We start from the raw sequence: 15,151 nt of genomic DNA on the forward strand, positions 1-15,151 counted from the left end.
AATTTAAGCTAGTGGACTTTTGCTATGCAAGTTAGCCAATTGTTGTACAGATTTAGCATTATATAGCATTTAAGCTAGCTGACTTTTGCTATGCAAGTTAGCCAATTGTTGTACAGATTTAGCATGATATAGCATTTAAGCTAGCTGACTTTTGCTATGCAAGTTGGTCAATTGTTGTAAACAATTGCATTAAATAGCATTTAAGCTAGTGGACATTTGCTATGCAAGTTGGCCAATTGTATATTTAGCTAGCCAATTGTTGTAAAGACTAGCAAGATATAGCATTTAAGCTAGTGGACATTTGCTAAGCAAGTTAGCCAATTGTTGTAAAAATAAGCATTATATGGCATTTAAGCTAGGGTACTTTTGCTTTTCGAGTTAGCCAATTGTTGTAAACATTAGCATTAAACAGCATTTAAGCTATCAGACATTTAGTTTCTGGTGCGCACCAGATAGCTTAAATATTTTTTATTTCTGCTGATATTTCCATACCAATACACTAAAACTTTGAAAAATTCATGTTTTCCACAAAACATTTCTCATTATTTCGCATTACAAATTTTCTTACCTAAAAAAAATTAAATTTGTTGTCTAACTTGGGAAAAAAATGCTTTTATATTTTAAATTGGAAAAAAAAAATACTTTATACACTATAATCCAAATCAATTCTGACATTAAATTCCTTCTGTAAAGATTTTCATTTAAAAAAAAAAAAAAAAAAAAAAAAACATCTTCTGAAATCTCTGAATTTTCAAAATGCAATTGATAGGGAAATTATTATTGCTATGAAATTAGTAGATCCGATTATAGTATTTGTAAATTTGTTAGTAAACAGAAAAGAAACATGATGACAATCACCAGGAAATTTTTTACTTGAATTCATTCGTATTATGACAACTGCTTCAATGTAGAAACATAAAAATTATACATAACACGACAAATACATTTTTAAGATAGTCTCCAAGGATAAAACACATTCAAAAAAACGACTGAATAATATATTTCACTTCCGTTGAGTAAAAGGTGTGCCTTATCTTTGCACATTTTTGTTTCTAACTCTTAAAAAGTGCAAAAAAACAAACACTTGTTGTGCCTTCTTCCATTTTGTGCATCTAGTGGTTGTAACTCGAAATATTCCACAGGAAAAATCCTTCTATTTTGATTCTAACTTGATTCAAATGTCAACTTTTTAGCCTTTGTGTCAAGCGTTCCTGATTATGCAAGGAAGTGTTGCCAACGGCGCCCTCTGCTGATCAAGTCTGTTTGTACAACTATTCAAGACTCGACTTCACTCACCGAAAACGCCATTTTGTTCTCGTGCCGTGTGCGTTGATGGCTTGTGCAACATTTCCCTTTAACAATTTTCTCTCCCTCTCACTGAAAGACAAAGCAGGAAGTGTGAGGCAGCAAACAAGAAGTGGAGGATGAACTTCAAAACAAAAGTTTGAAATGTGTGTCAGAGGTTGTAATTGTGCGTGGTTGCCCAATGTTAAGATTAAGCTAGGCTATGATATTTACAATGCTAGCAATGCAAGTTTATTTTTTAAATTTCAATCGCAGACAAAATGGCCGCTTTAGTGAGTCAAAATATGTAAAAATAGAAAAGTCAATGCAGTGGTAGCTTTGCTGTGATGGTGGGTATATCAGGTCACTTCCTGTTGATTTCAGGTTCACTTCTGTTCATGTTGGGTCACTTCCTATTGATTTTGGGGCATTTCAGGAGCACTTCCTGTGCATATTGAGTTACTTACTGTTGATTTTGAGGCATTTTTGGGTCACTTCCTGTTGATTTGGGGGTATTTCTGTGTCACTTCCTGTACATATTGGGTCACTTCCTATTGATTTGGGGGCATTTCTGGGTCAAATCCTATTAATTGGGTCACTTCCTGTTGATTTTTAGGCATTTTGGGTCACTTGAGTCACTTGCTGTTGATTTGGGGGCTTTTTGGGATCACTTCCTGTTCAAACTGGGCCACTTCCTGCTGATTTAGGGGCTTTTCCAGGTTGCTTATTGTGGATTTAGGGGGGAATATTGGGTCACTTCCTGTTGATTTTGGAGATAAGAGGGTCACGTCCTGTACATATTTGGTTACTTACAGTTGATTGAGAGGCCTTCCCGGGTAACTTCCTGTTTATACTCTGTCACATTCTGTTGCTTTGGGGGCATTTCTGGGTTACTTTCTGTTGATTTTGAGGCAATCCAGGGTCACTTCCTGTTGATTTTGCAGAATTTTAGGGTCACTTCCTGTTGATTTTGAGGCATTTTGGGGTCGCTTCCTGTTTATTTTAGACACTTCCTGTTGATTTGGGGCATTTCTGGGTCCCTTCTTATTGATTTGTGGGCATTTCCGGGTTACTTCCTGTTGATTTGGGGGCATTTTTGGGGTCACTTCTTGTTGATTTGGAGGCGTTCCAGGGTCACTTCTTGTTCTTACTGGGTCACTTCCTGCTTATTTGACGGCATTTCCGCATCACTTCATTTCTGTTGATTTTGAGGCAATCCAGGATCACTTCCTGTTGATTTTGCAGAATTTTAGGGTCACTTCCTGTTGATTTTGAGGCATTTTGGGGTCGCTTCCTGTTTATTTTAGACACTTCCTGTTGATTTGGGGCATTTCTGGGTCCCTTCTTATTGATTTGTGGGCATTTCCGGGTTACTTCCTGTTGATTTGGGGGCATTTTTGGGGTCACTTCTTGTTGATTTGGAGGCGTTCCAGGGTCACTTCTTGTTCTTACTGGGTCACTTCCTGCTTATTTGACGGCATTTCCGCATCACTTCATTTCTGTTGATTTTGAGGCAATCCAGGATCACTTCCTGTTGATTTTGCAGAATTTTAGGGTCACTTCCTGTTGATTTTGAGGCATTTTGGGGTCGCTTCCTGTTTATTTTAGACACTTCCTGTTGATTTGGGGCATTTCTGGGTCCCTTCTTATTGATTTGTGGGCATTTCCGGGTTACTTCCTGTTGATTTGGGGGCATTTTTGGGGTCACTTCTTGTTGATTTGGAGGCGTTCCAGGGTCACTTCTTGTTCTTACTGGGTCACTTCCTGCTTATTTGACGGCATTTCCGCATCACTTCATTTCTGTTGATTTTGAGGCAATCCAGGATCACTTCCTGTTGATTTTGCAGAATTTTAGGGTCACTTCCTGTTGATTTTGAGGCATTTTGGGGTCGCTTCCTGTTTATCTTAGACACTTCCTGTTGATTTGGAGCATGTCCGGGTTACTTCCTGTTAATTTGGGGGCATTTTTGGGGTCACTTCTTGTTGATTTGGGGGCTTTTTGGGGTCACTTCCCGTTGAATTAGGGGCTTTTCCGGGTCACTTATTGTGGGTTTGCGGGGGGGGGGTCACTTCCTGTTGATTTTGGAGCATTCCAGGGTCACTTCCTGCAGATATCAGGTCACTTCTTGTTGATTTGGGGGCATTTCCAGGTCACTTCCTGTACACATTGGGTGACTTTCTATTGATTTTGAGGCATTCCAGGGTCACTTCCTGTTGATTTTGAGGCATTTCCAGGTCACTTCCTGTTCATACTTGTCACTTCCTATTGATTTAGGTGCTTTTTTGGGGTCATTTCCTGTTCATACTGGGTCACTTCCTGTTGATTTAGCTTTTCCGGGTCACTTATTGTGGATTTAGGGGGCATTGCTGGGTCACTTCCTGTTGATTTGGGGGCATTTCAGTCACTTACTGTTCATTTTGGGTTACTTCCTATTGATTTTCGGGCATTCCATGGTCACTTCCTGTTGATTTTGAGGCATTTCCGGGCCACTTCTTGTTCAAAAACAACTTTGGTACCCCTTACTGTCCTAAATTTTGGAATGCATACATGATTATAAATATAAATCGCCGCTCCCAGTTAAATTGGATTGGATGTCTACTGACGTCAATAGCATGCAATGAGTTAAGACAAACACTGCGAGGTGAAAAATATTACAAGCCAAATTGCTCATCTTCATTTTGTCGCTTGTTTGCCGAGAGCCCAAATGGCCGCCCTCGTTTGTCCGTTTAGGGCCGGGCTTACGATGGTGAGACAAAATGGCCGCCCTTGACATTATCAGTCCAAAATGGCTCCTCATCCTAAAAACACCGCGAGTTGTCCCTGCTTTGATCCAGAAGACAAATAAATATTCCGTTTTTTAGTTTGGTTTAACCTAAATCTGCCCGGCAACAGTCTCCTCTCCGACAGCGTTCGGCTCATTTGTCAGCCTCTGCCTGCCTAAAGGTGGCGAAGTTCCCTTTCAGCGTTTGATTTCTCGGATGCCGATCATCCGGTGAGCTCCACGGGAAGTTCTCGGCTGCACAGCGCCTCCCACTGGCGCGCCAGGAGGGAGATGAGTCTCTCGCGGCTGTCGGCTCCCGGCACGAAGACGCACCACTGCACCTCGCCTTCGGCGCCTCCGCACGGAGACGTCGGCGCCGGTTCCTCCCCCTCGGCGCCGAAGTGGTCCACGGTGAGGTGGCACAGCAGGTCCGGGCCCGGCAGGTCGTCGAACACCAGCGTCAGAGCTTGAGGGTACGTCTGGTAGCCTAGCAGAACCCGGTCGAGGTCGCGGATCCGCCGGGCTTCGCGTAGCTGGTAACGCTCCCTGCAGGGGATAACCGTTCACCCGCCAATTAGAAAAATGAGTTCTGTTTAAGTCTTATTTTGAAATAATTGGTCTGAAGTTTTAATCATATCTACCATTGGCTATATTAAAAATTATATTTCGGCATTTCCAGGTCAGCTCCTTTTAATTAATCACCAGGTCATTCCCTGTTTGTTGGTCACTTCCTGCTGATTTTGGGTCATATTCTGATGATTTTGGATCAGTTCTCATTGATTCGAGGGCATTTCTAGGTCACTTACTGTTTATTGGTCACTTCCTGTTGGTTTTATGGCATTTCTGGGTCACTTCCTGTTGATTTTGGGCCACTTCCTGTACATTTTGAATCTTTTCTAGTTATTGCAGGGCATTTCCAGGTCACTTCCTGTATGTTTTGGATCATTTCTTGTTGTTTAAAGGAAATTTCCAAGTCACTTCCTGTTTTTTTGGTCACTTCCTGTTGACTTAGGGTTGCTTCCTATACATTTTGGATCTTTTCTAGTTATATTAGGGCATTTCCAGGTCACTTCCTGTTGATTGTGGGTCACTTCCTGTACATTTTGGATCATTTTGCGTTTATTTTCTGGCGTTTCCAGGTCACGTCCTGTTTAATGGTCACTTCCTGATGGTTTTGGGGCATTCCTGGGTCACTTCCTGTTAATTTTGGGTCACTTCATCTACATTTTGGATCTTTTCTAGTTGATTTTGGGGCATTTCCAGGTCACTTCCTGATGGTTTTGGGGCATTTCTGGGTCACTTCCTGTTGATTTTGGGTCACGTCCTTTACATTTTGGATCTTTTGTAGTTAATTTTAGGGCATTTCCAGGTCACTTCCTGTACGTTTTGGATCATTTGCTATTGTTTTAAGGAAATTTCCAAGTCATTTCCTGTTTATTGATCACATCCTGTTGGTTTTGGGGCATTTCTGGGTCACTTCCTGTTGATTTTGGGTCACTTCCTGTACATTTTGGAACTTTTCTAGTTGATTTTAGGGCATTTACATGTCACTTCCTGTTGATCTTGGGTCATTTCCTAAACGTTTTGGATCTTGTTGCTTTAAGGAAATTTCCAGGTCACTTCCTGTTGATTTTGGGGTAACTTCCTATTTGTTTTGGATCATTTCTTGTTGATTTTATGGTGTTTTCAGGTCATTTCCTGTTTAGTGATTAATTCCTGTTGATTTTGGGGCATTTCTGGGTCACTTCCTGTTGATTCTGCCTCACCTCTTATACATTTTGGATCTTTTCTAGTTATTTAAGGCATTTCAGGTCACTTCCTGATGATTTTGGGTCACTTCCTGTACATTTGATATCTTTTCTAGTTGGTTTTAGGGCATTTCCAGGTCACTTCCTGTTGATTGTGGGTCACTTCCTGTACATTTTGGATCGTTTCTCATTGATTTTAAGAGCATTTCCAGGTCATTTCCTGTTTATTGGTCACATCCTGTTGGTTTTGGGTCACTTCCTGTTGATTCTGGTTCACTTCCTGTACATTTTGGATCATTTCTCGTTGATTTTAGGGCATTTACAGGTTACGTCCGTTTACTGGTCACTTCCTGTGAGTTTGCGACATCTCTGGGTCACTTCCTGTTTGCTTTTGGGTCACTTTGTAACAATTTTGAGACATTCCAGGTAACTGGTTTAGGTCACTTCCTGTTTATTGTTCCCATCCTGTTCGTTTTGGGGCATCTCTGAGTCTCTTTCTATTTGTTTTTGGGTCACTTTGCTACAATTTTGAGGCATTCCCGGTAACTCCCAAAATCAACAGGAAGTGACCCGTGAATCCGAACTGTCACTGCGTTCATTCGCCTCTCCCACTCAAGACGGATTGGACGGAAAAGGGGATCACCTGGACGGCGGCTCCTTGGCAAAGTCCGGGAGAGGATAGCTGACGTAGTCTTCGTCCAACAGGAAGACGTCCGTGCCGGTCAGTATCAGGGTCCGGGGACGTAGTATCGGAGATCTGTCGGGGGCCCGCCCGTCGTCCATCTCCACCTGCAAATCCGACTTAGTCCCTTGTTCTGAACTTTGGCGGCGGGAGGTTGAGGACGACCCACCTGAAAGACCAGCAGGTAGAGCAGCACGTTGAAGGAGCGCGTGGACGTAGGTGGCGCGCCGGCAGGGGTCTTCCTCTCGGCCACGATGAAGGTCAGGTCGCCCACCTCCTCCTCGCTGGGATAGATGAACTTTACCCTGCTGCTGTGGACCAGCTCGTAGTTCTGCATCTTGCCTAAAGGGCAAGAGTGCGGTTGAGTAATCATTGAATTGAATAGAAAATCAAAACAAGCTATTTTCATCCTTCTGCTGAACGTTTTTCACTTGTAGATGCCCAATCCATTTGAACGTCTATGGCTGTCAGTGGCAGCAAATGCCAGGCAATGAGTTAATTTAGGGGCATTTCACGTCGTTTCGGTCACTTCCTTTTACATTTTGGGAAATTACGGGTAATTTCCTGTTGGTTTTGGGGCATCTCCGTGTAACTTCCTGCTCATAATTTACTTCCTGTTGGTTTTGGGGCATTTCCAGGTCACTTCCCGTTCTTTTGGGGCATTTGCGGGACATTTTCTGTTTATTTTGGGCCATTTCCGTGTAACTTCCTGCTCATAATTCACTTCCTGCTAGTTTTAGGGTATTTCCAGATCACTTCTAGTTCGTTATTCACTTCCGTTTTTTTCGGGCATTTCCAGGTCACTTCCTGTTCATTTTGGGGCATTTTCGGGACACCTCCTGCTCATACTTCACTTCCTGTTCTTTTGGGGCATTACCACTTCCTGTTCGTTATACACTTCCTGTTGGCCTAGAGGGCATTTCCAGGTCACTTCCTGTTCATTTTGTGGCATTTTTAGGTCACTTCCGGCTCATAATTTACTTCCTGTTGGTTTTAGGGCATTTCCAGGTCACTTCCTGTGCGTTATTCACTTCCTGTTGGCTTTGGGAGCATTTCTGGGTCACTTCCTGTTCATTTGAGGGCTTTTATTGGGTCACTTTTGTTTTTTTAGGGTATTTCCAGATCACTTCTAGTTCGTTATTCACTTCCGTTTTTTTCGGGCATTTCCAGGTCACTTCCTGTTCATTTTGGGGCATTTCCGGGTTGTTTTTTTTCGGGCATTTCCAGGTCACTTCCTGTTCATTTTGGGGCATTTCCGGCTCATAATTTACTTCCTGTTGGTTTTAGGGCATTTCTGGGTCACTTCCTGCTCTTTTGGGGGCTTTTATTGGGTCACTTTTGTTTTTTTCGGGCATTTCCAGGTCACTTCCTGTTCATTTTGGGGCATTTCCGGGTCACTTCCGGCTCATAATTTACTTCCTGTTGATTTTAGGGCATTTCTGGGTCACTTCCTGTTCTTTTGGGGGCTTTTATTGGGTCACTTTTGTTTTTTTCGGGCATTTCCAGGTCACTTCCTGTTCATTTTGGGGCATTTCCGGGTCACTTCCGGCTCATAATTTACTTCCTGTTGGTTTTAGGGCATTTCTGGGTCACTTCCTGTTCTTTTGGGGGCTTTTATTGGGTCACTTTTGTTTTTTTTCGGGCATTTCCAGGTCACTTCCTGTTCATTTTGGGGCATTTCCGGGTCACTTCCAGCTCATAATTTACTTCCTGTTGGTTTTAGGGCATTTCTGGGTCACTTCCTGTTCTTTTGGGGGATTTGCGGGTCATTTCCTGTTCATTTTGGGGCATTTCCGTGTAACTTCCTGCTCATAACTCACTTCCTGTTGGTTTTAGGGCATTTCCGGGTCATTTCCTATTCATTTTGGGGCATTTCCGGGTGACTTCCCTAGTTATTTTGGGGCATTTCTGTGTATAAATTCCTGTTCATAATTCACTTCCTGTCGGTTTTAGGGCGGTTTTCCAGGTCATTTGCTATTCATTTTGGGGTATTTGAAGGCCATTTCTTCTTCATTTTGGGGCATTTCAGGTCACTTCCTGTTCATTTTCAGGCATTTTTTTTCATTTAACTTCCTGTTGGTTTTAGGGCATTTCCAGGTCACTTCCCATTGATTTTGGGGCACTTCCTGTTCATTTTGGGGTATTTCCAGGTTACGTCCTGTTCATTTTGAGGCATTTCTGGGGTACCTTCCTGTTCATTTTCAGGCATTTGTTTTTCAATTTAACTTCCTGTTTGTTTTAGGGCATTTCCAAATCACTTCCTATTCATTTTGGGGCATTTCAGGGTCACTTCCTGCTCATAATTCACTTCCTGTTGATTTTAGGGTATTTCCAGGTCACTTCCTATTTATTCATTTGGGGCATTTCAGGGTCAGTTCCTGCTCATAATTCACTTCCTGTTGATTTTAGGGTATTTCCAGGTCACTTCCTATTTATTCATTTTGGGGCATTTCTGGGCCACTTCCTGTGTTTGTTTTTTTTTTAGGGCATTTCGAGGTCACTTCATGTTCATTATTCATTTCGTGTTGGTTCTTTAGGCATTTCCAGGTCATTTGTCTGTCATTTTCAGCCATTTCCACATCACCTCCTGTTGATTTTGGGGCATTTCAGTGTCACTTCCTGTTGATTATTTACTTTCTGTTGGTCTTATGGCATATCCAGGTCAGTTCCTGTTCTTTTGAGGCATTTTCGTGTAACTTACTGCTCAGTATTCACTTCCTGTTGGTTTTCAGGCATTTCCATGTTATTTCCCGTTCATTTTGAGGCATTTACAGGTCACTTCCTGTTCAATATTCACTTCCTTTTGGTTTAAGGGCATATCCAGGTCATTTCCTATTCGTTTTGGGGCATTTCTGCATCACTTCCTGTTCATTTTAGGGCATTTCAGGGTCCATTCCTGCTAGTATTCACTTCCTTTTGGTTTTAGGGCATTTCCAGGTTATTCCCTGTTCATTTTGGGGTATTTCCAGGTAACTTCCTGTTCATTTTGGGGCATTTCTGCATCACTTCCTGTTCATTTTAGGGCATTTCAGGGTCCATTCCTGCTAGTATTCACTTCCTTTTGGTTTTAGGGCATTTCCAGGTTATTCCCTGTTCATTTTGGGGTATTTCCAGGTAACTTCCTGATCATTTTGGGGCTATTCCTGTTCATTATTCACCTTCTCTTGGTTTTAGGGCATTTCCAGGTCATTCCCAGATTTTTGGGGGGCATTTCCATGTAACTTTCTGCTCATAATTCACTTCCTGTTGATTTTAGGGCATTTCCAGGTCACTTCCTATTCATTTTGGGTTATTTCAGAGTCGCTTCCACGTCATTTTCATGTCCTGTTGGTTTTAGAGCATTTTCCAGGTAATATGCAGGTAATTTGGGGCATTTCTGGGTCACTTCTTGTCGATTTAGGGGCATTTCCGGGTCACTTCCTGTTCATTATTCACTCCCGGTTGGTTTAAGGGCATTTACTGGTCAGTTTCTGTTCGTTTTGGGCCATATCCAGGTCATTCCCTGTTCATTTTTGGGCTAAACTGGGTAATTTCCAGTTCATTATTCAATTCCTGTAGGTTTTAGGGCATTTCCAGGTCACTTACTATTCATTTCAGGGCATCCCCAGGTCATTTCCTGTTCATTTTGGGGCATTTCTGCATTACTTCCTGCCCAATATTCACTCCCTGCTGGTTTTAGGGCATTTCCAGGTTATTTCCTGTTGTTTTAGGGCATTTCCAGGACTCCTCCTGTAAAATTTGGGGCATTTCTGGGTCAACTCTTGTTAGTTTCAAGACATTTTTAGTTTACTTCCTGTTCAATATTTACTTCCTGTTAGTTTTAGGGCATTTACAGGTCACTTCCTGTTGATTTTGGGTTACTAAAAAGGAAGTGAGTCAAGAATGAAAAAAAATCTCCAAATGTATAAGGAGTGACCCAAACAAAGCTCTAAAAAAATGTAGTTAAATGTATGTAACAATCATGTGTATTTAAAAAAAGGAATAAAGAATATTTACTCATTTCACATTTTAAAAAATGACAGTGACTATTATTAACTGTAATTCATTCAGTGCCATTCATGTCAATGTCAGCCAATAAATTACTATGCTTTAGACCAGGGGTGTCCAAACTTTTTGCAAAGGGGGCCAGATTTGGTGTGGTAAAAATGTGGGGGGCCGACCTTGGCTGACAACCTTTACATAGAACAATATATTTAAGCAAATTTTAGCAAGCCATTCTGTGTGTCACATTTGCCTCATTATCTTTTTTAATTACAGTATTGGCCCTAATATAAGACAGTGTTTTTTTTTGCATTGAAATAAGACTGAAAAAGTGGGGGTCGTCTTATATTCGCGGACGTTATGCCCATTCACGACACTAGATGGCGCCAGATATCATTGAAGCGATGTTGTGTCATGACCAGTGTTGTTAATAACGGCATTATTTTTTTCAGTAGTGGGTAATCTAATTAATTACTTTTCTCATCTTGGCAACGCCGTTACTGTTACTGAGGACGGAAAGGCATGCGTTACTATATCGGTCGAAAAGTCTGAGGGAGACGGACTCACCGAGACGACAGAGCAGAGCAGGAGCGGGGAGGAGGCAAGAAAGTTATGACGCCAAGCAAACGCGATACTAGGTAGCTCCAATAATACACGTTGTAGCCGATAGCCGACAAACTACGCCCGCTTGTTATGGTAGATATGGTAGACATGGTAGATATTACATGTACTGTATATAGATCTAACTAGATGCAAAATGACGGACATGGCTCTAAATGCCTTAGTAGACAGCCGCCATCTTAAAGCAGCGGGCTTTTTAGGACGGCTCTGTTGTAGAGAACCTTCCTAGCGAACCTAAGTAACTTTTTATCTAAAATACTTCTAAATTGGCAAAATCTTGACTTGAATCTATTTTTAAATGATTCAACAGTTTTCAAAACTTTCATATGTCATACCTGTTAAGTTGTAGAAATTGCAAATAGGGAGATTTCCGTTTGCCAACTCCGATGACGCGCGCGCGCACGACAATCGCTAAGACAAAATGCAACCATTTTTTTTCAAGTTCATTTTGGTCACAACACTTGTGTAAAAATTAACTACACTGTCAAAGAACCTCTTTTTGGTGGCATCAGAGATAGTCTTCAACTTGCTCCATGTATTGTCTGGCATCATGTGATACTGCTATGTTGCCTGTGTCATGCCAGTTCTCCTTGTTCCTGTAATCAACATTTAGGATATCCTCAGCTTTCCTGATCACATCCACATCAGCTTCCTCAGCAGCCTCTTCATCTCATCAACCATCACTCCAATTAGGGTTTCGTCAGACTAAATCAGCAAGATTAAAAACATTAATTACATCATTTAGAAAATTAATCATATTTGTTTTTAAAAGTATCTTTGTCATGGCAGTTTTTTAATTGAATTGTAACCTAGAATTGAAACTTTATATTTTTTGTTTAAGCACAGTAATAATGATATAATGTAATAAAGTGTATAGTCTACACTTTAGCTTTAGCATAATAGCGAATCTAAATGATTAAACTTCAAGTAAGTAACGATACGCTTTCTCACTTAAATTCATATATTGTGGGGGTAGGACCGCAGTGGTTTAATATTCCATGATGTTTGATCCACGAAAACACAGTAAAGCAGCGACTTCTTCCTCATCGTTCTCCCATCATTAGCTCTAATGCTATTAGCATTAGGCTAGTTAGCTATCGCTGGCAGGTAAGACTTACGGCAATTACGTTGACGAACGTCGTTTTTCCCGAATACTGGAGGCCGACCAGGGTCAGCTCCATCTCTTCCTTCCAAAATAAAGACTTGAACCAGTCTAAAAGCCGGTTTATTAGTGCCAGCATCTTGGGAAGTCGGTGGTGCTTCGCCTCTTCCCTCCCTGTCAGATGATTGGTTGGGCTTTTCCAGCTCTGAAGGGGAGTGAGGGCAGGGAAGTCGGAGACGGCCAGGCTATTCGTTGTTGGTCACTTTCCGAATCGGGCCGAATGGTATCGTTACAAAACGGTGACAAACAAAAACGTAAAAAAAAAAAAAAAAATTGACATTTTTGGAAAATCGGGAGATTTGGCTTTCTAATCGTGAGGCCTGAGCATTGGGGTCAAAATCGGGAGTCTCCCGACCAAATCGTGAAACTTAACAGGTCTGATATGTTGAAAGTAGAGAGAAGGGAACTAATGCAATAATGGGAGCAATTTTAACAACTTTTAACAGGTGATTCAGGGTAAAGGGTAAATTAGGGTAAAGAATTGGGCTCGGGCCAATTGTACCAAAAACCTCCACAAAAAACTTCACATAGTGTGGCCAATGTTTTTTTTTTTTTAGTAAGTAATTATCACCAATTACTTTGCCAAGTAACTAATTACTCTTACATTCAGGTAATTGAGTTACTAACGCAATTACTTTTCGGGAGAAGTCATTTGTAACTATAATTAATTACTTTTTTTTCCAGTAAGATTAACAACACTGGTCATGACAGATCTCAGCTACTCTCAAGTTTAACCAGTTTGCATTATTTTATTGCAATGTTTTTCCTTTCAGATTTGTTTCAAGACTACAGTTACAGTTAGACTTCACTTTGATGGGTAATGCAGTTATTGCAATTTTGTTGTTTTATCACAATAGATTGGTTTATTTACATTTCAAAAACCAGAATGAGATTGCACTTTAGTTTACATATTGAAATGTTCAGATATTAAGATTTGAATGAGGCAAAATAACATGCTTTTTCTCTCAAATATATTGTTATAATCATTTGTTTCAGATGTACTGTAATTATTTTCTGTATATAAATTAATTTGCTGTTCAAAAAGTTTATATTCAAACTTTAGTCTTGAAAAAGACGGGGTCGTCTTATAATCAGAGCCGTCTTATATTCGGGCCAATACGGTAATAATTTCAACAATCTCGCAGCTAGCCTCTTTCGACTCTTGGGCTCTTGCGAAATACCGCTGTGAAATTACTGAAATAATAATTACTGAAATACTGTGAAATTAAACTAGCTTCAAGTTGCTTCAATTTCTCGCTGCCTGTAATCTTGTCGTACAGGTGAGTGTGTCTTGTTTGGTAATATCGCCTCACATTGAACTCTTTAAAAACAGCGACTGTCTCTTTGCAAATGAGGCAGACACGGTTGTTGCGTATTTTAGTGAAGAAATAGTCCAATTTTCACCTATCCTTGAAGCGTCTTTTTTTGTTGATTGTCGCCATTTTGGAAAATTTGGGAGTAAAGGGTCACACGGGGTAATGTTGCTTAGAGTGCTGCTGCCTTTTAGTGGCTAAATGAGGAGCAGCATTTAGTGTGTAAGCTACTTCATATGCTGGTGGCAGTACTGCTGACCAATTTATTAAGTCTGTGTACGGGCCAGATGTTATTGATTTTATAACAGAGGCTTTGGGCCGGATGAAATTTGACCACGGGCCGCATTTGGTCCCCGGGCCACACTTTGGACATGTCTGCTTTAGACAATTCTGAAGTTAAAAATGTCTACAAAGGATTAATCCAGTTTGACCATGAACTAGCTACGGATCGGTCGATTAACCGCGGCTATCCTATTTGAACGTCACCTGTGCAGCTGCTAGTGAACTGCGAGTAGAAATCCTGTTCCGAAGGCTCCGGAGCAGGAAGCTTCTGCTGCAGACTCAGCACGGACATGAGCTCTTGCAGGAAGACCCCCGTGCCGTAACTGTCTCGACTTAAACAGCAAACGATGTGTTCTGCCGAGCGGCCTGCGCAGAGAAAAAAAAAGGATCTGAGCTTGCAAAACGCGAGACGCTGGGGTCGCTAAACTGACCGACGAGCCTGAAGTACTGGTCGAACAATCCCACGTTTACGGACAGCAGATCGGACAGTCTGATGGTCAGGCAGTAGCAAAGGCGCACGCTCGGGTCGGGCGAAGTGCTGGTGTCCATTTCTGTCGGACGAAAAAAGACGTCTGAGCTATTAGTGACGGTGCAGGAATACAGGAGGTCTTTATTATCGTTGCATATAATCTCACAAAATCGGCTTGCTACCTGGGTGATGGCAGTGGCGTGCGGCAGCAGAGTCTTCCAACAGGAAATAAACCGCCTCGGTAGATAGTAAAAGGCAGCAAGCCAGTTCGGACTCCGGTACGGTGTAGAGGACCGCGGACAGCCACAAAAATTGCCGCACCTCTTCCACCTCCCCAGACTTGGAGAAACATAAGCATTCCAATTCATGAATAGTCAACCACAACTCCCAGGTGTACCACAGGGTATTAGGGCCACGCAATAAAGAAAAAAAACAAGAGAAGAGTCATCATATTATGAGATTCAAGTCATAATATCATTAGACAGGGTCCCGCCAGGATTGATAAATCTAAATTCAAGACTTTTAAGACCTTTTTTTAATGCCATTTCAACTGAAAATTAATACTTTTCTTGCACCCATTTATTTAGATAATATTGAATCATATTAAAAAAATAAAGCACTGAACATCAAATTTAACCTCAATTACTAAGTGTGTTTAACAAAAGAATGCACATTTATTGAAGATACAATTAAAACACATTTAAATATAAGGTCTTTTAGAATTTTTTTTTCCTAGGATAAAATAGATTTTACACTATTATTGTAAAGCAACTTCAGAAATTACATTTGCAATACAACAGGTTTCCCTTTTAAGAGGACCTAGTCAAGGTGGTAGGTAGGTGATTGT

The 15,151-nt window shown here is 41.3% G+C and overlaps 1 protein-coding gene across 2 annotated transcripts in view; it reads right to left on the reverse strand.

Annotated features, from left to right (window-relative positions):
• Positions 1-856: 856 nt before the first annotated feature.
• Positions 857-15,151, reverse strand: part of nisch (nischarin) — a 54,504-nt gene continuing 40,209 nt past the window's right edge. Inside the window, exons 19-24 of one of the 2 annotated variants that reach the window (XM_057845822.1) lie at positions 14,487-14,643; positions 14,267-14,386; positions 14,040-14,201; positions 6,646-6,818; positions 6,438-6,583; positions 857-4,592 (exon numbers count right to left, since the gene is read on the reverse strand). In XM_057845822.1, the coding sequence (XP_057701805.1) occupies positions 4,271-4,592; positions 6,438-6,583; positions 6,646-6,818; positions 14,040-14,201; positions 14,267-14,386; positions 14,487-14,643 (1,080 nt within the window). In that variant the 3' untranslated portion in view covers positions 857-4,270. Of the gene's footprint in view, positions 4,593-6,437; positions 6,584-6,645; positions 6,819-11,655; positions 11,784-14,039; positions 14,202-14,266; positions 14,387-14,486; positions 14,644-15,151 lie in introns of those variants that run through there. The other variant, XM_057845823.1, reaches the window with a different exon arrangement.

This window comes from Corythoichthys intestinalis, chromosome 9 (assembly GCF_030265065.1).
Source record: "Corythoichthys intestinalis isolate RoL2023-P3 chromosome 9, ASM3026506v1, whole genome shotgun sequence".
Taxonomy (NCBI): domain Eukaryota; kingdom Metazoa; phylum Chordata; class Actinopteri; order Syngnathiformes; family Syngnathidae; genus Corythoichthys; species Corythoichthys intestinalis.